The following is a 24,204-nucleotide window of genomic DNA, read 5'->3' on the forward strand; positions in this document are numbered from 1 at the left end:
CCCATTGAGCGAAGCGGCTCCGTTAAGAGGACGACCCCGATACTCCGCACCATCTGCTTCGACGGTGAACTTTTTTGTTTGAAATTTTTATTTTTGCTGCCCACAACAACAAAGTGCCCGCTGCAGAACGTTGAGCGACAAAAAAAACAACCGCACGCGAATATCCGACAGGCCCCCATGTCCCCGACGTGTCCTGATTGATTGGGGCGGGGTGGGCGGTGGGGTGATTGACAGTGAACTTTTAAAGATCTCTCGTGACTCAGTAAAAAAGAGAACGACTGGGTTAGGCCCTGTTGTGTGTGCCGGCCGGCATCACGGTCCAAATTTGATTGTTTTTGTTACTTGGTGGAAAAATAACTCTCGTAGCATCGCCCACCCCTCCCACTGCACCGTACTGGCAGACTAATACCCACTTGCTGCCTCCCCCCCCCACGATATGGATGATAACGGTGCTGATGGAGGAGGCTGCCGCTGGATGGTCCCCTAGGCGAAGACTACGGCAGGGCATTGTTGGAATTTCGATTTAAAGCTTTCGTGACTGCAGGGATTCATCTTCTTGGTTGTTTCGGTAAAGTCACGTAGAAGGGAAATAATAAAATAATAAAAAATTAAACAAAATACAATTCTCACGACGTTTCGGCCACAACGCAATTCAGACACTGTCTTTTCGACAGACCTGTTCTTCACCTGAGGACGGCTGCTTGCGTTGTGGCCGGAACGTCGTGAGAATTGTATTTTATTAAGTTTTATTTTTATTATTTTATTATTTCCCTTCTACGTGACTTTACCGAAAGAACCAAGAACATTGTTGGAATGTTGGGAGTGCGCCGGGGTGTGACATCACGTGATGTGACACTTGGCGTTATGTGATGTGACGTGGCGTGACGTCGCCAGCCTCGAAATCGCAGGTGGCTCGATAAAAAAAACCCTCGCCGTTGCCGCGACCGTGAACAAGTCGACGGGAAGTTTTCATTTTTTTTCATTTTATAGCCGCCGCTTGTGCGTGACGCGGCTCCGGCGAACGAATCGCACAACGCCGCCGCTGTGTAACCTCTTTTTGTGTGCGTGTGTAACGAAACTTCGGTCGGACGTGTGACAGAAACTGCTTTGTGGATGAGAAAAACAACGAAAATGTGACGTGTCCACAACTCTCGTTTGTTGCCTTCAAAAAAAATAACGATGCACTTTTCTAACGCCGGGGGAAAACTGTGGCTACAACCGAGCCGAGCCGGCGTGTGGGTGGGTATGATGTGGGGCCAGCACGGGACGGATGTATAGTTTTTTCCATTGGCGATCTGCCAAGCCGAGCCGGAACCAAAAGTTGATACGCTGCTGGAATCGGAGTCCAATTCGTATCTGGGTTGGGACCAGGGGGCGGGTGGCTAACGATGCGTCCTGACGTCAGCCGGTGACGTCAGCCGGTGAGGACGGCAACGTCACCGAGCCACCAACGTGATACGTGCTTAGCTGAAAGTGGAAAAAAAACAACCTTTGGCTGGCTCGGCACGACCCTGGCACGGCCCTGGCACGGCTCTGGCACGGCTCAGTTGTGCCAGTGGGGTGTGGGGGAGCGGGGGGGAAAGAGGTATAGGGACACAAAACCGCTATTCTGTGCACGCGGTCACGTGGTGGCGGTCACGTGATGATGGTCACATGACTCCGACACAGGAATGGATCATGCTTGCTCGCGGGATTGCTTGATTTAGTTTGTTCTCGATTATGGCCTTTGCGCAAGATATGTGTTCGCAATGGGCCATTATTTGTTTTTCTTCGTCGTAAAATGAGTGGCGTGCATTAGCCGATGTATTGTAAATAACAGGTGAAACAAAAAAAAACGCAAATGCAAAGGTTAAACTGTTGGCTGATGACGTTGTTGTGTCAATGTAAAAACAACAACCCCACAAGGGATGGGAGAATTTAAACAACAAAAAAGTATTGGTTTGTAAAACGTTTAAAAATAATTACGTTTCTGTCTCTTTAAGGTTTAAAGTTTGGTTACATGTATAGCGAATGATGTAGTTTTTATGCGTCTCTACAGTTTTATTTGTGACAATGTTGACTCTTTAACCGTCTCTCTCTCCGCATGTTGTCTGTTCGTTTTAAACTTCGAAGAATGGCTTAAAACAAAACAAACAAACAAAAAACCCGCAAAAATGCTGCCCCAAGGGAGGCAGAGAATGGAGTTGTAATTTTGTTGTGAGCCTCCGAAGGTTGACGGGGATGGGGTTAGGGTCCTTCACCTGTCTTCCCAAAACAAACACACAAAAAAATCGGCTTCAAAGGTCAACGAGCGAGCTTTGGGGCAGGGCAACAAAAGCTGTTCGACGCCTTGGAAGGAAAACGATATAACAGGCGACGTTTCGAGCAATGGCCCATGTGCAGAAGATATACGATGGGTAATTCTTCTCGAGCATATACCAGAGGTCGCAACCGGGTACCCGATACCCGGCTACCCGTACCCGGCTACTCGTACCCGACTGGGTACGGGTACCCGTTTGCGACCCTGGTGCGGCCGGGTACGGGCACGGGTAGACCGTGAGTCACTGGTGAGTCACCGTTTATCACTCATTTCCCAACGTCTTGTCTCTTCTCACAATTCAAGTTCCTAGAATCAACCCACCCGCGCCTGCAACATGGCTTCATCCCAGAGGTCGCAATCAGATACCCGTACCCTACCCGTACCCGGCCGGGTACGGGTAGGGTACGGGTATGGCCGGGTACGGGTAGGGGTACCCATTTGCGACCCTGGTGCGGCCGGGTACGGGTAAGGAATCAAAACCCGTTTGCGACCTCTGGCATATACACTGCCAGCGCTATGTGATTTTTAACCGGCCATTGGGATGGAGGGGGGGGGCCTTTCGTTTCCCAGCTCCTTGAGTCGGTGATACTAGAAAAAAACAACTACTTGGCCACAACGTTCAGTTCTATTGAGTCGGTGGTGTGGGTAAGGCTGTGCCCCTTTTGTACACGCAATATTATCTTGTTATTATTTTGTCATTCGTAAAGCGCCTCTGGCTCAATGAAAGAACGATGCAGGTGGCCAGAGGCGTGCGGGGAGAGATGAGGTCTTGGGGTGGCCACGATGGGGGGTGCGGCGTTTGGGGTTGAGGGGTAGGATAGGGGGTCACGATAAGAGTGGTAAGTTTGGGGATCACGGGAGGGTTATAGGGGAGGGACGGGAATGAGTGGAGGGGCGAGGGGAGGGAAGGAAATGGGTGATGGAGAAGAGGGGGGAGGGGGCTTTAAGAGAGGGGGACGGAATGAAGTTAAGGAGGGGAGATGCTTCATTCACAAGGGGATGTGTGAATCTATTGGCAGTGGTGAGTCTATGGGCAGTGCTGAGTCTGTGGTGCAGTATTGAGTCTATGGTGCAGTGATGAGTCTATGGGCAGTGTTGAGTCTATGGGCAGTGTTCAGTCTATGGGCAGTGTTGAGTCTATGGTGCAGTGTTGAGTCTATGGTGGAGTGTTGAGTCTATGGTGGAGTGTTGAGTCTATGGTGCAGTGTTGAGTCTATGGGCAGTGCTGAGTCTATTGGCAGTGTTGAGTCTATGGGCAGTGCTGAGTCTATTGGCAGTGTTGAGTCTATGGGTAGTGATGAGTCTATGGTGCAGTGATGAGTCTATGGGCAGTGTTGAGTCTATGGGCAGTGCTGAGTCTATGGTGCAGTGCTGAGTCTATGGGCAGTGTTGAGTCTATGGGCAGTGCTGAGTCTATGGTGCAGTGTTGAGTCTATGGGCAGTACTGAGTATGGTGTAGTGCTGAGTCTATGGTGTAGTGCTGAGTCTATGGTGTAGTGATGAGTCTATGGTGCAGTGTTGAGTCTCTAGGCAGTGTTGCGTCTATGGTGCAGTGATGAGTCTATGGTGCAGTGATGAGTCTGTGGTGCATTGATGAGTCTGTGGTGCAGTGATGAGTCTGTGGTGCAGTTTTGAGTCTATGGTGCAGTGTTGAGTCTATGGTGCAGTGTGGAGTCCATGGTGCAGTGTTGTATGTATGTTGAACGTTCTGAAGTGACAAGTTTGTCAATCCGCGTGCACACATACACTCTGCTGGCGCGACTACTCGGTCGAGTAAGTGTCCTGCAATTTGGTTGAGAACTCAGGGTGACCAGGATTGAGTCTCAACGATGCAAATCCTTCCACGGGGGCTACCCCCTTCATCTCTCTCACGTCCCGCACTTCGCTCAGAATCTGAATATTTATTCATAACGGATAAGGAACCCTACGAGCCACGAGATTCTTGTTCACAGATGTCCCGTTCGGGGCCACGGCGTAAGAACGTTACACCAAAAGACACAGTTCCGGGAATCAACGACAGTCGTGCAAAGTCCAAGACAGCTAAGCCGCCCAAACGCACGCACGAATTAACTGGCGTGGCCGCTGGGGAAGGGTGGTGGACCGAACCGGCGAACATCGTCAGAACGTTGCTTTGGCGGGCGGTTCTCGTTCTTTGAAAGTACGATTGCTTTTTTGTGCATCCCTAAAGGGCGAAAACAAATGAAAAACATTTACAATTCAAATTCCAAACCGCGACACGCCTTGTTTTGTTCTGTACGAGATGTAACAGCAGCGTTCTGACGATGTGCACTTCTGAAATCTGCCCCCGGACTATCCATGTTTTACTTTTTATTAAGCCTATTATTTTTTTGCAGCAGCATCATCATCATCATCCTCGTCGTCGTCATTATGAACCTAAGATCCGGCCAGAATCTGAATATTGTATTGATCCTATACTTAATTTGGAGCTTTCGTGACTGCAGGAATTACTCTTTGGTTCTTTCGGTAAAGTCACGTATCAAGAGAAAATAATAAATTAAATACTAGCATACGACGTTTCGATTGCAACACAAGCAATAGATCCTGCAGGTGGAGGAATGGGATGTGCAGTGAGTCTCTTTTTAAATCCTTTATATTAAGTTCACTTGCTTGCTTGCGTGCTTACGACCGTGCAAATCTTTCGGTCGTTTTTTAACCCACTTCCCGTGACCCAATCGAGCTGACATTTTGCACACAGACTCGTTGTGCGTGACAATTTATTTTCGTGAAAAAAATTCCAAAATTTTACACTTTTTAGGATTTTTAAAAAAATATATTTCATTACCAATTGCTTAATGGTGGCAGACAATCATCTGACCCATAGGTGGCAGCCATCTCAAGCCAGAGGACGAGAGGACTCTAGCCGTCACGCATATAAAGGATTTTTAGTGAAAAACTTTGTTTTTACGGGTTATACTTGTTTTTTATTCCCGCAGATGTCTCGTAGGTTGCGTGGGTGTCGGCAAGTTCCATCGACAAACGAACGAATACAGAAGGCGATGTGAGTGCAACATAGAGAAGACGACAACTAAAACTAGACTATGTTTTTTTTTTTTATTTGACCAGGGTAAGGCCTCCACTGAGCTCTTACAGCTCGTTTTAGAACGCGGCCTGGCTATGACAAATGATGGCTCAACTGAGTGGGCTTCATCTTCTTGGTTCTTTCGGTAAAGTCACGTAGAAGGACAGTAATAAAATAATAAAAATAAAACATAATAAAATAATTCTCACGACGTTTCGGCCACAACGCAAGCAGCCGTCCTCGGGTGAAGACCAGGTCTGTCGGGGAGACAGCGTTCTCATCGGCATCACGCGGAAATAGCAGCAGCGACCTACACTAATCCCGTGGCGTTGATGCTAAATGGTGGAGTGGAAAAGCCGGAGGACCCGGAGAAAAATCCACGTAACCATGGGGAGAGAGACACCGCAAAATCCAAGTATACAGTAGGCGTCAGGGTCAGGATTGGAACCCACGACCTCCTGTATACCAGGCGAGGTAGTTAACATCTCATAGGCACCATGATGATGATGAGAGAGACGCAAACTCCAAGTATACAGCAGGCGTCAGGGTCGGAATCGGAACCCACAACCTCCTGTATACCAGGCGAGGTAGTTAACATCTCCGAGCCACCGTGATGATAATGATGAGAGAGAGAGAGATACGCAAACTCCAAATATACAGCAGCAGCAGGCATCGTCAGGGTTGCGATCGAAACCACGACATCCTGCATACCAGGCGAGGGAGTTAACATATCCTAGCCACCGTGATGATGATGATGAGAGAGACACAAACTCCAAATATACAGCAGGCGTCAGGGGGTCGGGGATCGAACCCACAACCTCCTCCATACCAGGCGAGGTGGTCAACATCTCCTAGTCACGATTCCCACCCGTTCCAACCCGCAACTCTCGTTCTTTGTAAAAAGAAAGAAAGAAGGAACCGCCCTGTTAGTCATCGCTCCCACACCCTCCGATTAGCGCGGTTGGCTACGTACGGCGCGAAAGAAGTTCAACACATACATTGCATACAAATGTACTACCGCGGTATTGACCAGGGTGGCCCCCGAAGTTCGAACCACGAAACCTCTTGCTACTTCTGCTGCTGCAACAAAGAACGGGCTGCGAACCGCGCTACGGCTGGGTCCGTGACACCGCCCCTGAGAGTGCGGGAGGGTCGTGCGTGGTGGGTGGGGGGTAGAGAGGGGGGTAGTAGAGGGGGTGGTTGGGTGGTAGAGAGGGTTGGTGGGTGGTAGAGAGGGTGGGTGGGTGGTAGAGAGGGTTGGTGGGTGGGTGGTAGAGAGGGTTGGTGTGCAAGGGGGTCAGTGGTAGAGAGGGTTGGTGTGGAAGGGGGTGGGTGGGTGGTAGAGAGGGTGGGTGGTAGGGGGTGGGTGGGTGGTAGAGAGGGTGGGTGGTAGAGGGGGTGGGTAGTAGAGGGGGTGGGTGTGTGGGTGGTAGAGAGGGTTGGTTGGTGGGTGGGTGGGAGAGAGTAGGGTGGGTGGTAGAGAGGGTTGGTGTGGTATGGGGTGGGTGGGTGGTAGAGGGGGTGTGTGGGTGGTAGAGATGGTGGGTGGGTGGTAGAGAGAGGGGTTGGTGTAGTATGGGGTGTGTGGGTGGTAGAGATGGTGGGTGGGTGGGTGGTAGAGAGAGGGGTTGGTGTGGTATGGGGCGTGTGGGTGGTAGAGATGGTGGGTGATAGAGAGAGGGGTTGGTGTGGTATGGGGTGTGTGGGTGGGTCGCCCGGTTTTCCCCGCTGCCGCGTGCCGCGTGTTGTCAGGGGGTCAGTGTCTGTCTCAGACGGAGGGGTCACTTCGGTCGTGTCGTCTCTCGGGCGTCAACGGGCACGAGCAAGACCCACCTTGACGACACCGTCACACAGGTGAGCAGGTGAGTGAGTGTCGAGTCAAACTCCGACTGTCAATCCACAGATGGATGAGGGTTATCCCGCGCGTGAATTATTTAATCAGCAGCGAGTTTTGACGCTCTTTCAGTTAACGTCAGTTTCAAACTTCAAAAGAATATGTAAATTTCGATTTTAAGCTTTCGTGACTGCAGGGATTCATCTTCTTGGTTCTTTCGATAAAGTCACGTGACTTTACCGAAAGAACCAAGAAGAAGAATATGTAACTTTTATTTTACCGGGTATGAAAGCCCACTGAGCTGTTAGTTATTCTTTTGTTTAAAGAAGCGACCTGGATATCACAATGAAGTGGGATTGTTACCGTGTGGAAATGTGTAGCAGCAGCAGCCACATGATCTATGAACGCGCGATGTTGATTTTAAATGTGTCGGGGAGGGCAAAAAAACTGGAGGAGCCGGAGGTAAAAAAAATCCACGCGATCACAGAGGAGCGAGATAGACACCACAAACTCTATACAGCAGGCGTCAGGGTCGGGATCGAACCTAAGACCTCCTTTATACCAGGCGAGGTAGTTAACATCTCCTAGCCACCGTGATGATGATGAGAGAGAGACACGCAAACTCTAAATATACAGCAGCAGGCGCCAGGGTCTAGATCGAACCCACGACTTCCTGCGTACCAGGCGAGGTAGTTAACATCTCCTAGCCACCGTGATGATGATGAGAGAGAGACACGCAAACTCTAAATATACAGCAGCAGCAGGCGTCAGGGTCTGGATCGAACCCACGACTTCCTGCGTACCAGGCGAGGTAGTTAACATCTCCTAGCCACCGTGATGATGATGAGAAAGAGACACGCAAACTCTAAATATACAGCAGCACGCGTCAGGGTCTGGATCGAACCCACGACTTCCTACGTACCAGGCGAGGTAGTTAACATCGCCTAGCCACCGTGAATTCCGCCCCCTCCGCATTGGTGGAGTCGAAACTGGCGAACCTCGCACCGGGTTGTGAAACACGGTGCGTGGTGCGAGGTGGTGTTGCTGTTACAACATCCTTGAGTGGGGCAGCCCTAAATGAATCATGGGCTTATCTATCAGGAGGCAGTAACAGCAATGACCCATTGCCCTACGCCACTATAATCTGCTCAAGTCAATGTTCGCCTCCCCTCTCTCGCTCTCTCACCTGGGTGGTGTGTCCAGGAGGTCGTGGGGTTCGATGCCAACCCTGACGCCTGCTGCTGTAGATTTGGAGTTTGCGTGTCTCTCTCTCTCTTATCATCATCACGGTGGCTATGAGATGTTAACATCTCAGCCACCGCGACGCCCAGCATGAATGTGGCGAGCAATTTCGGAACTGATAGTGGCTATGACTCAGCTGTAAATGAGTTCTTGTACCTGGCACCGGTTGTATAAGGACCCGATTAAGTAGTGTATAGTGTATTGGATGAACGTTGAGATCTAGAAGGGCACGGGGTGATCAATAAGGTCTGAATTGGTCTCTCATAAGATAGGGGGCTGATCCGGGATTGACAGGTATGCACATACCAATTTGAAAACTGATCACGAAATAATTTGGAAATGCAACTCTCATCATGGCCCCCTAAACTCTTATCATCCACTCACTCTCTCTGTTTATGTGCCACGGCATAGGGTCGTTGCCCGAAACGTCGCCCAGCACGTGTCCGTTTCGAGGCGATGCACACTGCTTGTTATTGGCGAATGCGTTGGGTCCTTTTCCCCCGATAGTGGCCTGATTATAGGAATGTGTGTGTGCGTATGTGTCTGTGTGTATGTCTGCGTGTGAATGTGTTTATGTGTGTATGTGTGCGTGTGTGTGTCTGTGTGTATGTCTGCGTGTGAATGTGTCTATGTGTGCATGTGTGTATGTGTGCGTGTGTGTGTGTGTATGTCTGCGTGTGCATGTGTCTGCGTGTGTCTGTGGGTGCGTGTGCGTGTGTGTGCGTGTGTCTGCGTGTGCTACGAACCTGGCCAACCCAGGTTCGATTCCCGCTCACGGCCAACACCGGTGACGATTATCTGCACCGGTCCTGGGCCTTCCCTAGGTCGACCCAGTCTCAAATGAGTACCTGGTGTGGTGTGTAAACATCGCCACTGGGAAGACAAAGGCGGGCGGGCGTGCGTGGTGCTGGACACCCAGCCCTCGTGTGCCGTTCTGGCCTTCATAGTTACTGCTCGCGAACAGCACTTGTCCTCAACAGCCTGCTAATGGCTATACGGGGGATCTTTGTCTTGCTGTGTGTACAGGATGGAAGCTATTATTGTGCTTTGCAAGGCACTGATGTATGCCGCGTGTTTTCTGGTAATCATCACGCGAGCGTTCGTCAATGCAGCATTGTTCACCATCAGGGTGAGCTGAGTGCATGCACACGCACACACACGCACGCACGCGCACGCACACACGCACGCACACACACACGCACGCACACACACGCGCACGCACACGCACGCACACACACGCACGCACACACGCACGCACACACACACACACGCACACACACACGTGCACGCACACACGTGCACGCACGCACACACGTGCATGCACACACACACGCACGCACACACGTGCAGACACACACACATGTGCACGCACACACACACGCGCATGCACACAAAAAGACAAAGATCCCCCTTATAGCCTGAAACAGACTGTTGGGGCAAGTGCTGTTAGCGATCACCTATGAAGGCCAGCATGGCACACGAGGGGGTGGGTGGCCAGCACCACCGCCCAGCCGCCTTTGTCTCCCCAGTGGCGATGTTTACACATCGCACCAGGTACTCATTTGAGGCTGAGTCGACCTAGGGGAGACTCAGGACCCGTTCAGATAATCGTCACTGATTTTGGCCGTGAGCGGGAATCGAACTCGGGTCGCCAGGTTCCTAGCGCTAACCGCTACACCACCGCTCCCCACACACACACATCCACACGCACACTCGGGCTGAACGATGAATCGATTTCAAATCGAAATCGCAATTTGAAACAATGCGCTTAGCAATTCGCAAAGGCTTCGATTTTTCAAGTCCTATTATTATAACATTACTTATTTAACTTAACAATTGTTCTATGTTTGATTGTTCTATTTCAATTAAAACATTTTAATAAATACATGCTGGAAGCAATTGATTTCTTTTAAGTTCTCATCCTCGCATTAGAATATATAGAGCAGTTCATATTTTGACGGTATCATGTGGTAATGCTCCATCACATGTTTTAAATCTCTTCCACAGTGAATATTGAACTGAGGCTTAACTTTATAAAAATGTAATCGCAACATATGTCAGAAACATCGCAATTAGAGATTTCCCCCAAATTGTTCAGCCCCAACGTCGCACACACATATGCACACATCCACACAAAGATCCCCCCGTGTAGCCTTAACAGACTGTAGGGGCAAGTGCTGTTAGCGAACACCTATGAAGGCCGGAACGGTACACGAGAGGGGGTGGGTGGCCATCACCACGCCCGACCGCCTTTGTCTCCCTAGTGGCAATGTTTACACACCACACCAGGTACTCATTTGAGGCTGAGTCGACCTAGGGGAGGCCCGAGACGGGTTCAGATAATTGTCACTGATGTTGTGCGCGGGAATCGAACCTGTGTCGCCGGGTTCATAGCGCAGCGCGCTAACCACTACACTACCGCTCACACAGACACGTACACACACGCATTGCACATACAGCCACACGCACACACACACACGCTCACACACACTCACAGAAACCTTCTGCCCTGGTTTGATAATTCTGAATGTCGACCCACAAGAGGCAACGCTTCTCAACGTGTGGATGTTGTTGAACTTCTTTGGCGCCGTAAGTAACCAACCCCGCGCTACTCACAAAAAGCAGCCCTGGGGAATTGAGTTTGTCAATGTGGATGACGATGATGACGATTTTAAAGTGCAGCGAAACTCGCAGTAGCTTTCTAACATGGAGACGTCCATAAATGACGTCACGCACCTGGGGGGGGGGCAGATATTTGTGACGATGTGTGACGAGGGGGGGGGGGGTTGAGAGATGTAACGTCACATCAAAATGTACAACTTTAAATAAATGTAGACAACACGTTCTACTTAATTAAATAGACTTTGGTAAATGTTTTCTCCTACAATATCAGAGTGCAGCACCACATTGAATACGCACTACAATGACAATAGTTTAAAGCGATTTGAAGCATGTTTTATTTTTGGGGGGGGGGGGGGGGGCAGAGCTTTGTGACGTCATATTTGAGTGGGGGGGGGTCTGACTTTTTGTGACGCCGTGTGACGAGGGGGGGGGGTCAAAAATCGTCCAAAATCGCGTGACGTCATTTATGGACGGCCCCTATCGGAAGGAAGAGCGCGTTCCAGACGGCCGCAGGGAGCGGCGCATCTTGTAAGCGCCGCGCGGCGATGGTGACGACTTCACCCTTTTACTCGATGGGCTGTCGATGATTGTTTTGTTTTGTTGATACATTGAACAACATAAAATAAAACCCCGTCGTGTCTTTCGTCGCTTTCAGGATTCGTTTGAATTGAACGACGACGCGGAGCCGGGAGATGAACGAGTTTGCAGAAAGAGAGAAAATATCGAAAGGTAAATTAAGTGCTTTGAGGGCCGTCCATAAATGACGTCACGCACCTATGGTGGGGGGGGGGGCAGATATTTGTGACGATGTGTGACGAGGGGGGGGGGGGTTGAGATATGTGACGTCGCATCAAAATGCGCAACTTTAAATAAATATAGACAACACGTTCTACTTAATTAAATATACTTTTTGAATAAATGTTTTCTCCTACAACATCAGAGTGCACCGCCACATTAAATACGCACTACAATGACAATAGTTTAAAGCGATTTGAAGCGTGTTTTATTTTTTGGGGTGGAGGCGGGGGGTCAAAAATCGTCCAAAATCGCGTGACGTCATTTATGGACGGTCCCTTTGTTGGTAAGCTGGTCGGTGTCCATGCCCGGTGCTGGGTTCCTGCTGCCCTACCAACTCGGAATCTGCATGGCTCTGCACGCGCACGGCGTGCCCATCGCTCACGCGGCCGGCTCCTCCAGCGGCTCACTGGCAGCAGCCCTGCTCACCCTGGCTCCTCACAGGAGCAAGGTGGCTCACACTCACCCACCTGAACACTCACTCACTCACCTGTACACTCACTCACCTGTACACTCACTCACCTGTACACTCACTCACTCGGATACTCACTCACTCACATGTATACTCACTCACCTGTACACTCACTCACCTGTACCCTCACTCACTCACCTGTACACTCACTCACTCGGATATTCACTCACTCACATGTATACTCACTCACTCGGATACTCACTCACATGTACACTCACTCACCAATACACTCACTCACTCGCCTGTACACTCACTCAGCTGTACACTCACTCACCCGGATACTCACATGTACACTCACTCACTCACCTGTACACTCACTCACCTGTACACTCACTCATCCTGTACACTCACTAACTCACTCACCTGTACACTCACTCACCTGTACCCTCACTCACTCACCTGTACACTCACTCGGATATTCACTCACTCACATGTACACTCACTCACTCACCCGGATACTCACTCACTCGCCCGTACACTCACTCACTCAGCTGTACACTCACTCACCTGTACACTCACTCACCCGTACCCTCACTCACCCACCTGTACACTCACTCACTCACCCATACAATCACTCATTCACCCGGATACTCACTCGCCTGTACACTCACTCACTCACCTGTACACTCACTCGCCTGTACACTCACTCATCTGTACACTCACTCACCTGTACACTCACTCACCTGTACACTCATTCATTCACCTGTACACTCACTCACTCGCCTGTATACTCACTCATCTGTACACTCACTCACCTGTACCCTCACCTGTACACTCACTTACCTGTACACTCACTCACGCGTACACTCACTCACCTGTACACTCACTCACCTGTACACTCACTCACCCACCTGTACACTCACTCACCCACCCTGGCTCCTCACAAGTGACTCAAAGGCTCCACAGTGGGGGATCTTTGTCTTTGTCTGTTTTTTTTGTGTGTTCCAGGAAATGTCGTCGATGGTGAGTTCGTACGCAGCGCAAGGACACGGAGCGACCCTGAGTTTCAGACTCATTCCCAAGCTGAGGTGTGTGAGAACAAACAAAGACAAAGATCCCCCGTGTAGCCTTGACAGACTGTTGGGGCAAGTGCTGTTAGCGAGTAGCACATACGAAGGCCGATACGACACACCGCCACTCTTAGGTACTCATTTTAGGCTGAGTCGACCTTGGGGAGAAGGCCCAGGACCGGTTCAGATAATCGTCACTGGTGTTGGTGGCTGTGAGCGGGAATCGAACTTGTGTCGCCGGGTTCCTAGTAGTGCAGCGCGCTAACCGCTACACTACCGCTCCGCTGGAATCACACAGACATGCACACACACACGGAGACACGCACAGACACACACACACAACAACAACCACCATTCACACTAAGTGGCGGTGACGTCACCACGGCGCTTGTGCCAGGCGATGTGCACGTTGAGGCCACGTAAAGTTTCGAACACCCGCTGGCTTGAGGTGACGGGGCAGACCCAGGTGTCATGGGTCGACTGACTGTGCCAGATTGCTGTGTTTAGCTGCCCGGCACTCAGCTCCAAATCCTCTTGTACCACCACATCACTCCATCTCTTCTCTAGCCTGTGCTGCGCCCGTTTAGCCCCCCTCTATCTGGCCGAGCAAAAGCTGTTTAGGCATGAGGTGGCTGGGTATGCTGGCTACATGACCCAGCCAACGCAGCCTTGCCTGCCGGAGCAGCTCACCGATGGGCCTAAAAATTTCTAACCGTCGATGTCCCATTAGGGGGGTCCAGGTTTCGCAAGCGTAGAGAAGGGAGGGCATGACTGTGGCTGAGAAGACCTGAAGCTTCGCGTGGAGCGACAGACCAGGTAGCTTCCACACAGCATTACGCAACTGATGAAAAGATAATGCCGCTCAACTGATTCGGAGTGAGACCTCTGCTGTCAAACCAGAGCCAGTCATGAGCATATTGCCCAGGTATGGGAAACTCTCCACGCTCTCCACAACTGCCCCATTACCAATTGTGAGTTGTGGAGTGTCCGATGGTACAAAATAACCAGGCAGGTGCTTAGTTTTGGTGGGGTTGATGGTAAGGCCCCACCTCTTAATGGCAAGCTCCAGGTTCAGCAGCATCGCCTCCAACTCCTCTGAGTGAACAGCAATTACCAGATTATCAGCATACATAACGTGGTTGACCAATATTGAGCAATCCCTTGACCGCACCCGGGCATCGATCAGCCTCCCATTGTATCTGTACCATATGGAAATTCCTCCGATACAGCCATGGAAAGCTTCACGAACTATGTTGTTGAAATAGATGATACATAATTTGGGAGCCAAAGGACATCCCTGTCGCACCCCAAGATGAACATGGAAAGGCTCCGACTCCCGGCCACGTAGTTTTACCCGGGCCTGCTCACCATCATGAAGGTCCTTAATGATTGTGAGCAGAGATTCAGGGACTCCAAAAGCACAAAGAACAACCCAAAGCCCAGGCCTACTGTTCGTATCATAGGCCTTGACCAGGTCAATAAAGCAGAGATGTAGGTCTTGTTGGAATTCCCTACACCTCTGCTGTAGCAGACGGACAGAAAATATGGCATCTGTGCAGGACTGCCTTTTTTCATAATCACATTGGGGCTCTGTAAGCCTTTCCTCAGCGTGCCTGGCAAGGCGATGTTGAATAACCTTGCCAATAATTTTTCTGGTACACTGAGGAGTGAGATGCCCCTGTAGTTGTTACAGTCTTTGCGGTCCCCTTCTTAAAGAGGGGGACCACCGGATTGTTATTATGATGCCATGTAGGACAGCGTACGCACAAACGCCACCCTCCCTCAGCATTTGGCCTGAGAGATCATCTCAACCCGGTGCTTTTTCTGGCATCAGACTCTGGATCGCCTTCTATACTTCCAAAAGAAATAGCACCTCAACCAGCCACTCACAGGGGGCGATTACTTCAATATTTGAGGCACCGCAGCCTCAGCAGGGTCATCCCCACTTTGCTCCATGATGTGTTCCAGGCTGAGGGATTTCCCCCTTCCCCAAGACCTCAGAAATGCTCATCAAATTTGCAAACCTGTTCCTGAAGGTAGGAAATTAGATCACCGTTCTTTCCCCTAATAGTGGTGATAGGTGTGGTGCTGCAAGTTACTGTTTTGATGGAGTTACAGAGTGATTTGTGATCACGAGCTATTGAGGCAGACTCCATCTTCTCAGGAACCGCGACCACCACCCATCCTTCCAGCGTCTCACGTCTCTCCGAACCTCCGAGCGAAGGCTGCAGTTAGCCAACTCGTTCTCTGACATGGGATGCTGTAGCCGATGAGAGTGGGCCTGTGGCTTTCCTCAGCCAGCTTGAACACCTCCTCTGTCAGCCATGGGTCTCTGGGGAGGTCTGGACCGTGCGTGTACCCATAGCAGCCATTGCAGCTGCATGAGCCACAGTGCTAAACCTCGCCCATTTCCCCACGGCATCAGGAGGAGTGGGGGACGCTATAACGGTGCGCTCATTCCGCGTTATTAACGGTGTGCGCATTGTAATGGTGTATGCGTTCCGCGTTATAACGGTGCGGGCGTTCCACATAACAGCGTGCGCGTTCAGCGTTATAACAGCGCGTATTCCTCGTCGTGCCAAAAGTGTTTCCTAATGGAAGAACGGCGCGATATAGTGAAGACGCATTGGGAACACGCATGCCTCACACCTAGAAGCCAACCGTGCTCATTGGAGGTGCTATTATTCTTATCATTACTACATGGTGGGGGTTATCTGTCTTTGTTCCTTACAGAGAGATTCTGGAGCAGATTCTACCACTGGACTCTCACACCCTGGCCACCGGGCGTCTCTTTGTATCGGTGACTCGACTTCCTGATGGACAGAACCGCATCATATCGGACTTCGACACGAGAGAGGAGCTCATACAGGTACGTAAGTGTGTACGTATGTTGGAACTTCTTTCGCACCATACGTACCCAACCATGCTAATCAGAGGTGCAGGGGGGAAGGGCAACAAACTAAACACGAAAAGCAGTTTTAAAGACACGTAGAAGGGAAGTAATAAAATAATAAAAATAAAACATAATAAAATAATTCTCACGACGTTTCGGCCACAACGCAAGCAGCCGTCCTCAGGTGAAGAACAGGTCTGTCGAGAAGACAGCGTCTGAATGACAACCCCTACTTGTGAAATGCGTAGGGGGTTTGGCGAGGGGTTTAAAGTCATTATGCCCGTGCATTATGCAGGATTAGCAGCATCAAAGGGAGGGGGTAGGGGTAGCATTAATAAAGAGAAGGAATGTTAATAGTATGTATCTGCAGTAACTAAACCACCACGTAAACAACTAAAGTAAAGTTCGATTGCCACACTCGTTAAATGCTCACCTATCAGCGCTGCATTTGCATCTGCCCTCCTTCTCCTCCAGGTTCTGCTGGCAAGCTGCCTCTTTCCGTTTTATTCGGGAATCTCTGGGATATGCTATAGAGGAGAGGTAAATGTGATTTCGTTTCTTCCTCGCCCTCTCCCTTGCCCACCGAACACCCCCCAGAAATATTCCCGCTGTGATATTCCACTCAGACAGTGCAAAAAATGTATTGCTAGCTTGGAAACAACGGCCACCCGCTCTTTAATAGTCTTTCTTAAAAACAGATTCGCCTGCGTGCATTTAAAAAACACGTTTGAAATGTGTGTAAACTCTGGACGGATCGTCAGGACACGGGCCTTAAATAATAACATAATAATAATCTTACCAGATCAAATAAATCAAGTCTTTATTTCTATCGCACTATTTCGTGCAAAGGATGCCATTCAAAGTGCTGTATAGATATTTTAAAAAACATTATTAAAAGACTCAATCACAAGAATAATAAAAGCAAATTCCATACAAAACAAAATTTCATTATAATAAGTTACTTTCGAATGCATATTAAAAAAATAACACTATAAAAGTAAAGGTGAGTTTTTAGATTTAACTTAATACTGCTTAATGATTGTGAAGATCATTTTGCTGGAGAGCTGTAGAAAGAAGTGGGCTCGGAGTAAGACAAATAGTTTGAGGAATTTAAATAATAAAAGCGGTGAACAGAGGGTCACTGACGTTGGCGTCAAACAGAGGTCGCAAACGGGTTTTGATTCCTTACCCGTACCCGGCCGCACCAGGGTCGCAAACGGGTACCCGTACCCGGCCGTACCCGTACGGGTAGGGTACGGGTATCGGGTACCTGATTGCGACCTCTGGGATGAAGCCATGTTGCAGGCGCGGGTCGGTTGATTCTAGGAACTTGAATTGTGAGAAGAGACAAGACGTTGGGAAATGAGTGACAAACGGTTACTCACCAGTGACTCACGGCCTACCCGTACCGGCCGCACCAGGGTCGCAAACGGGTACCTGTACCCGTACCCGGCCGGGTACGGGTAGCCGGTTATCGGGTAGGGTACGGGTATCGGGTACCCGGTTGCGACCTCTGGCGTCAAAGCAAAATAAATCGAGCGGGAATGGGAAATGGCAGGATGCGTCCCGGTGGCAGATGTTACCCACCTCGACCTGGTATACAAGGAGGTGGTGGGTTTTGTTATTGTTTACCATTTTAACTTGCTGACCTGCCCCTGCTGGAAAGCTGTGAAAGAGAGCTTCATAGCTCATCCTCCAGTATAAGTAAAGATTCTGATTCGGAACATTACAAGTAATTGACGAATATTAAACTAATTTATTTACCAGGTAACACCCACTGAGCTATATGGCTCTTTTTCCAGAAGTGACCTGGCCACAAATGATAGCTAAACAAAGCGGCTTATCTCGTGGAAATATATAGTCACAGCCAAATAATCAAAACACACGGTTCTAGTAAATATGGAGGGAAAAAGCGGGAGGATCTGGAGAAAAATCCACGTGGCCACGGCGAGAGAGACACCGCAAACTCCAAATATACAACAGGCATCGTCAGGGTCATAGATCAAACCCCAGACCTCCTACATACCAGACGAGGGAGATAACATCTCGCGGCCCGTTTCTTCTAACCACTGCTGTTGCCGTCACCTTCCCAGATGTACTGCGACGGAGGGTTCACCGACAATCAACCCTTCCCCAAGTTGGCCCAGCCCTGCGGAGTCTCCGCCTCGCAAGGCCTCATCAGCGTGTCGCCTTTTGAGGGCACGCAGGCCATCTGTCCGCGCGGCATCTGCCCGACGGACGGGCGCATCCTGCGGTATGCCGGCCTCGATTTCAAGGTGAATATCAGTCACGAGTTATAACTCGTCCATATCTGTATGGGACCTGTTGTTTTTTCTCAGTATCAAAATGATGGCGAGATGTTAACCACCTCGCTTGGTATACAGGAGGTCGTGGGTTCGATCCCGATCCCGACACCTGTTGTATATTTGGAGTCTGCGTGTTTCTCTCTCTCCCCGTGGTTGCGTTCATTTGTCTCCGGGTCCTCCGTTTTTTCCCCCTCCAAATTTAGAATCGACGTTACGCCTTTCGAGTTATTTGGCTTGCTGCTATACATTTCCACGTCATGATGACGATAAGCTGCCCACTTAATTTAGCTATCATGTGTAATAGTAAGGGTCGCTTCTGAAAAGAAGCGCTACATAGCCTCAGTGCGGGCCTTACCTGGTAAAATAATAAAAACGGGTATCCATTACCAGTTCCGTTTGAAAATGTGTCACGTGATAAAACGAGTTGCTACAAATCGTCGGGCAGATCGCTGGAGAGTAAGAGTCTGCCTCTACTGTGAGCAACTGGTTGCAGAGACGTCCGTGTATTTCAGTTGCACACAACCAATTGCGGGAACTGATCGCTCAGGTGGTGATCCGATTGAATCTTGTGTTGTTTTGTTGCTGTGTGACTGCGAATGCAGATGGGAATGGCCAACCTGCAGCGCCTTTGGCACGCGCTCTTTCCGCCGTCGCGCGAGAAACTGGAGCTCTACTTCGAGGATGGCTATAGAGATGCGATGGATTTTCTTGAGCAGATCAAGGCTCACTGACACAACGGCTTCACAGTGTTTGTGTGCAACGATAAAATAAATGTCCGCAAACCTGCGTGATCAGTTGCTGCAATCGGTTGTGTGCAATCGGTTGTGTGCAACTGAAATGCAAGGACGTCTTTGCAACCAGTTGCTCACAATAGAGAGAGACTCTTACTCACCAGCGATTGGCTGGATGATTCGTAGCAACGCGTTACTTATCACGTGACACATTTGTAAACTACATAAGTGATCAGGTGACGATCACTTGTGTTGCGATCGAAACGTCATAGTTTTTTTGTAATTGATGATCGCTTGTGTTGTGATCGAAACGTCGTAGTTTTTTAAAAGTTTTTTTTTACCTATCTACATGACTTTACCGAAAGACCCAAAGAATATGAATACCTGCAGTCACGAAAGCTTTAAGTCAAGATTTGTATGACTACATTAACCCCCCCCCCTTCTGGTCTTTGCATATTATTGGCTCACAAGTCATGACATCACATCAATCCCCTCTATTTAAGATGGAACCAGGAAGAGGATTTCTCCACAATTCTCTGGCTGTCACCTGATGAGGCTGCTTGTAGTTACTCGCAAAATGTCGTACTCGAATTGGAAATGTTCTGGGTTTACTCTCCAACACACCGGTGTGCTGTACTAATAACGATTTGCTATGTTTTTTAAAAGTGAAAACCTTACTAATTAGCTGTGTCGAGTGGTGGCGGGTTTAACGGCATTTATATTTGCGCGTTATGACCCAAAATAACCTCTTATAAATAATAGTTGTTGCGAAAGCCTACGTGTTAAACTGTCGTTGGTTGTTTAAATTAACCACACATGTACTTTTAGTCTCCCTGTTGCCTTGTTGCGTCATTGCATGTGTAGTGACATAGCGGATGTCACTGTGTAATGCCGGGCCCGGAGAGGCACGGCGTGCGGTGTATTGACATCACGGGCACCACAAGTATGTGGGTGCAGTACCGGCCCTAGAGGGGCTTGGTGAGCGCTGATCGATAGCGCTGGATGGCACTACGCGTGGCGTGCAGTGCCGACCCCTACAGCATAGGGTGTGAGAGTGCTGGCCATGGGAATGGGGTTACTATAGGCCGTGGCACTCTGGTTGACCCCAGAAGACACATGACCGGTTAAGTCTACACAGGGGCCCCAAGTGGGGACTAGGGATGGTCACGTGTCAGGGTTGAGATCCTGCTCGAGGATTCTAGAAGGTGGTCGTGGCCAAGGGCGGAGCCAGCCACACCACAGAGGATATAAGCCGGGTCCCCCAGAGGGACTGGCTGCTTTGTTCATCCTGAAGAAATCTACGAAATACTGTACAGCCCACCATGCTTTGGACTGTACATACTGTACGGCCCACCACGCTTTGGACTGTACATACTGTACGGCCCACCACGCTTTGGACTGTACATACTGTACGGCCCAATACGCTTTGGACTGCACATACTGTACACCCCAACACGCTTTGGACTGCACATACTGTACGGACCAACACGCTTTAGACTGTATATACTGTACGGCCCAACACGCTTTAGACTGTACATACTGTATGGCCCAATACGCTTCGGACTGTACATACTGTACGGCCACCACGCTTCGGACTGTACATACTGTATGGCCCACCACGCTTTGGACTGTACATACTGTATGGCCCACCACGCTTTGGACTGTACATACTGTACGGCCCACCACACTTTGAAATGTACATACTGTACGGCCAACCATGCTTTGGACTGTACATACTGTACTGACCCACCACGCTTTGAACTGTACATACTGTACGGCCAACCATGCTTTGGACTGTACATACTGTACGGCCAAACATGCTTTGGACTGTACATACTGTACAGCCCAACACGCTTTAGACTGTACGTACTGTATGCCTAACACGCTTTGGACTTTACATACTGTACGACCCACCATGCTTTGGACTGTACATACTGTATGGTCAAACACGCGTTGGACTGTACATACAGTACGCGCCACCACATTGGAAGGTAGACGCTCCTACTGTCCCTCACCCTCCCAGTTTAGTAAGTTAGAGTGTACGTTATATATATTAAATTACCTGTCTAGTAAAATGTGCATATTTACATGTCAAATATATCTTATTGTGTTGAGAAGCGTTATTTTAATAGGTTTAGGGTGAGAAGATATATTAGGAACGTATCTTCTAGGATATATAATCCGTCCTTTTGGGAGAATGTTCGATTCATGATGTTGCAATTAACGTTCGAGTTTTCTAGAGTGCAACCCATATATATTGAGGCATTACTGGGAATACACGCAATAGTTATTATAAGCTGTGTATTAAACAAACGCCTCTTAAGAGTTCACATACAGAAACAGGTACGGAAAAGGTTATTTATGTTCAAGACTCATTCATATTTATGGGATTCATAATGGTCATGTCAGAGACTCTGAACCAACCCTTATAGACTTTCTGTTTTCGAACCCCACATCTTCCATGTATTGATGTTGAACTTCTTTCGCACCATACGTATAAAACCACACTAATCGGACGGACGGACGGGGGAAGGACAACAAACTAAACAGAAAAAGCAATTATAAAAATATTAGTTTTCAATCTTGATGATTTAAAAGTGCTTAGCTCCAGTGGCTTCCTAATATCAGAAGGAAGAGCATTCCAGATGGCCGCGGAAGCGCATCTAGAAGCGCCGCGCGATGCGGTGACCCTCTTTGTTCGATGGCCATCCTAAGCCGCCAGTTCACGTGATGATTTCCATGGTGCCCAACGGAAAATAGGATCAAAACAAAAACAGTGTACAGTGTTCCCGTGTTATTCACGAACCTGCATGCGCGATTGTGGCTATCCACGAAGTGGATCCAGAACCCTACCTGACTGCATCTAGAGAGAGAAAGTGATGAGATAAGTTATGAGAGATAAAGTAATAAGATTAAGTGATGAGAGAAAAAGTGACGAGATAAAGTGACAGAGATCAAGTGATGAGAGATTGCATAAAGCTTTTAGTAGGCCAATATCATTATCCACGAAATCTTCAGTCACGAGCATCTCCGGAACATATATCTTGTCACAAATCATGAGGGAAGTGCTTTCAACAGAATAGAGAAGTACATGGAGAAATCACATTCGGGCGGCCAACCCCGTGTATAGCAGTAAGTATTGGGACCTTTTGCTGCAAAAGAAGACGTAAAATCCCCCCCCCCGCCCATGGACCAGATCCGTAACGATATCCATATCAACTACCGCCCACGCTCGCGTGAAAATGTCAGAACAATTTCCCCAATGCAAGTGACCTCAAACCCGAGAGATCGCGCAATGACAGGGCGCGTTGTGAAACCGGAGCGAAGGAAGCACGTGTGATTGACCGAACAAACACCCTCTTCTTCGAATTTTGACTTAAAACTTTAGTGGCTGCAGGAATTCATATTCTTGGTTCTTTCGGTTAAAGCCACGTAGATATAAAAAATAAAAGTAAATAAATTTGTTTGATTATTTTTCCTTTTATTTTTTCTATCTATGTGACTTTACCAAAAGAACCAAGAATATCCTCCCGTTCGGCACACTGCGCGAATGCGGTTCCCAGCCAAAAACAACGTTTTATTTTTTACATTTTCATCATGCAACATTTTGGCACCAAACATCCCCCTTGGTAGGCAGCCCTCGCAGGTGGTGAGAGAGGGCGACATGAGTCGTGAGCCGTCGGAGTGGACTCAACCGCGGTAAACGAGACGACGACGAAGTACCAATCTGAACAAAACTCTCTCGCCTACTTCAGCATTTTTTATTGCTGTGGTTGTTCCACCTGATGAAGATTGCTTGTGTTGCGATCGAAACGTCGTGATTCGTTTAATTTGATTTCTACCTACGTGACTTTACCGAAAGAACCAAAGAGTATGGATTCCTGCAGTCACGAAGCTTCAAATCAAGATTAAAACTCTGGAGTTGGTTCTCACAAGGCTGATGAATTTGTAACCAGAGGCACGAGGTTTGATGAATTTCCTTTCAACCGAGTAACCGACATCCCCCTTCCCTTTGCCTGACCAACATGTTCTGAGAAATAAATTACGAACGATGAACATCGATATTTTAATAGACCAATTGTCCGTTTTGTGAGGAATATCCCTAACTGGTGGGTAACTTGCAAGCGAATACAAAAACAAAGTTAACGGACAGCTATGCATGCGTGAGGTATTTTTTTTACTCTAGGTAACCGCATTATTATCACTACCATACCTGTCACTACTAGAGGAACAGAAAATAATTATTTCCTTCCCCTTATGTATACAGTATATAGCTATCTTGGCTTCAATTTTCATTTCCCCTGCATAGAAAGTGTGTGGCAGAGGCGAGTGGCATCTGTGTGTGGCTATAGCATTAGAGAGATATACAAAAACGGCGTGCAGCATGGAAACACTTTGCTGTGTACAGCGCGTGATGGGCATTCATCTGTGCTTCTGTCTAAAGCTCAAGGTGAGTGAAGTCGGTTCAACAAATGGCCTATACCTCCCTCTCTTAAGGTTTGCTTTGGGGTTGTAGCTGTGAAGGTGTATGAGTATTTATAACCCACACTAAGCAATTGATTCCCTTGTCCGCATAATTATCTACCTGCCTACGCATTATCACTCATTCACCTCGAGTACCTTCCAACTCACCTACCTAGTCATGGCCAACACCCCATCCCTTTGTCGGGGTAAAATGGCCATGATGATACACTGAGTCAGCACAAACTGAGGTTCTGGGTTAAATTCTTGGTCCGAGCATCTCTGAATTTTACAAGGAATGTATAATGGCTGGGTGAGGGCAGTAATCAATCTTAAAGCCTTAGTTTTCAAGTCAGCAATCCGGAATGACCACACCACTCCTCAGTGCCATGTGCCTGCCCGTTGTAGGCGCTCGCTCACTCACAACACTTACCCAAACAGTCCACTAAGTCTATGAGGGGGATCTCTGTCTTCTCTCTTTGCCGATACAGGTGTCCGA

General features: G+C 48.9%; 1 protein-coding gene across 1 annotated transcript; it reads left to right on the forward strand.

The window, feature by feature from the left end:
* Window positions 1-7,068: 7,068 nt before the first annotated feature.
* On the forward strand, window positions 7,069-20,065 carry LOC133358528 (patatin-like phospholipase domain-containing protein 4). Its single transcript, XM_061576890.1, has 9 exons — window positions 7,069-7,201; window positions 9,442-9,544; window positions 11,693-11,766; window positions 12,124-12,283; window positions 13,253-13,332; window positions 16,048-16,183; window positions 16,682-16,747; window positions 18,301-18,483; window positions 19,116-20,065. The coding sequence occupies exons 2-9, from the start codon at window positions 9,443-9,445 to the stop codon at window positions 19,242-19,244; spliced, it is 930 nt and encodes a 309-aa protein (XP_061432874.1). The 5' UTR covers window positions 7,069-7,201; window position 9,442; the 3' UTR covers window positions 19,245-20,065.
* The last annotated feature ends 4,139 nt before the right edge of the window (window positions 20,066-24,204 follow it).

The sequence above is a fragment of the Lethenteron reissneri genome, chromosome 62 (genome assembly GCF_015708825.2).
Source record: "Lethenteron reissneri isolate LAM-NWPU_2019-01 chromosome 62, ASM1570882v1, whole genome shotgun sequence".
Taxonomy (NCBI): Eukaryota; Metazoa; Chordata; class Hyperoartia; order Petromyzontiformes; family Petromyzontidae; genus Lethenteron; species Lethenteron reissneri.

Excerpts from the sequence above, each read along its gene's own strand:
- LOC133358528 (XM_061576890.1), top strand. The coding sequence starts at position 9,443 with ATGGAAGCTATTATTGTGCTTTGCAAGGCACTGATGTATGCCGCGTGT. Across the intron at positions 9,545-11,692 it reads CAGCATTGTTCACCATCAGG|GATTCGTTTGAATTGAACGA; the intron begins GTGAGCTGAGTG and ends CGTCGCTTTCAG. Across the intron at positions 18,484-19,115 it reads ATGCCGGCCTCGATTTCAAG|ATGGGAATGGCCAACCTGCA; the intron begins GTGAATATCAGT and ends CTGCGAATGCAG.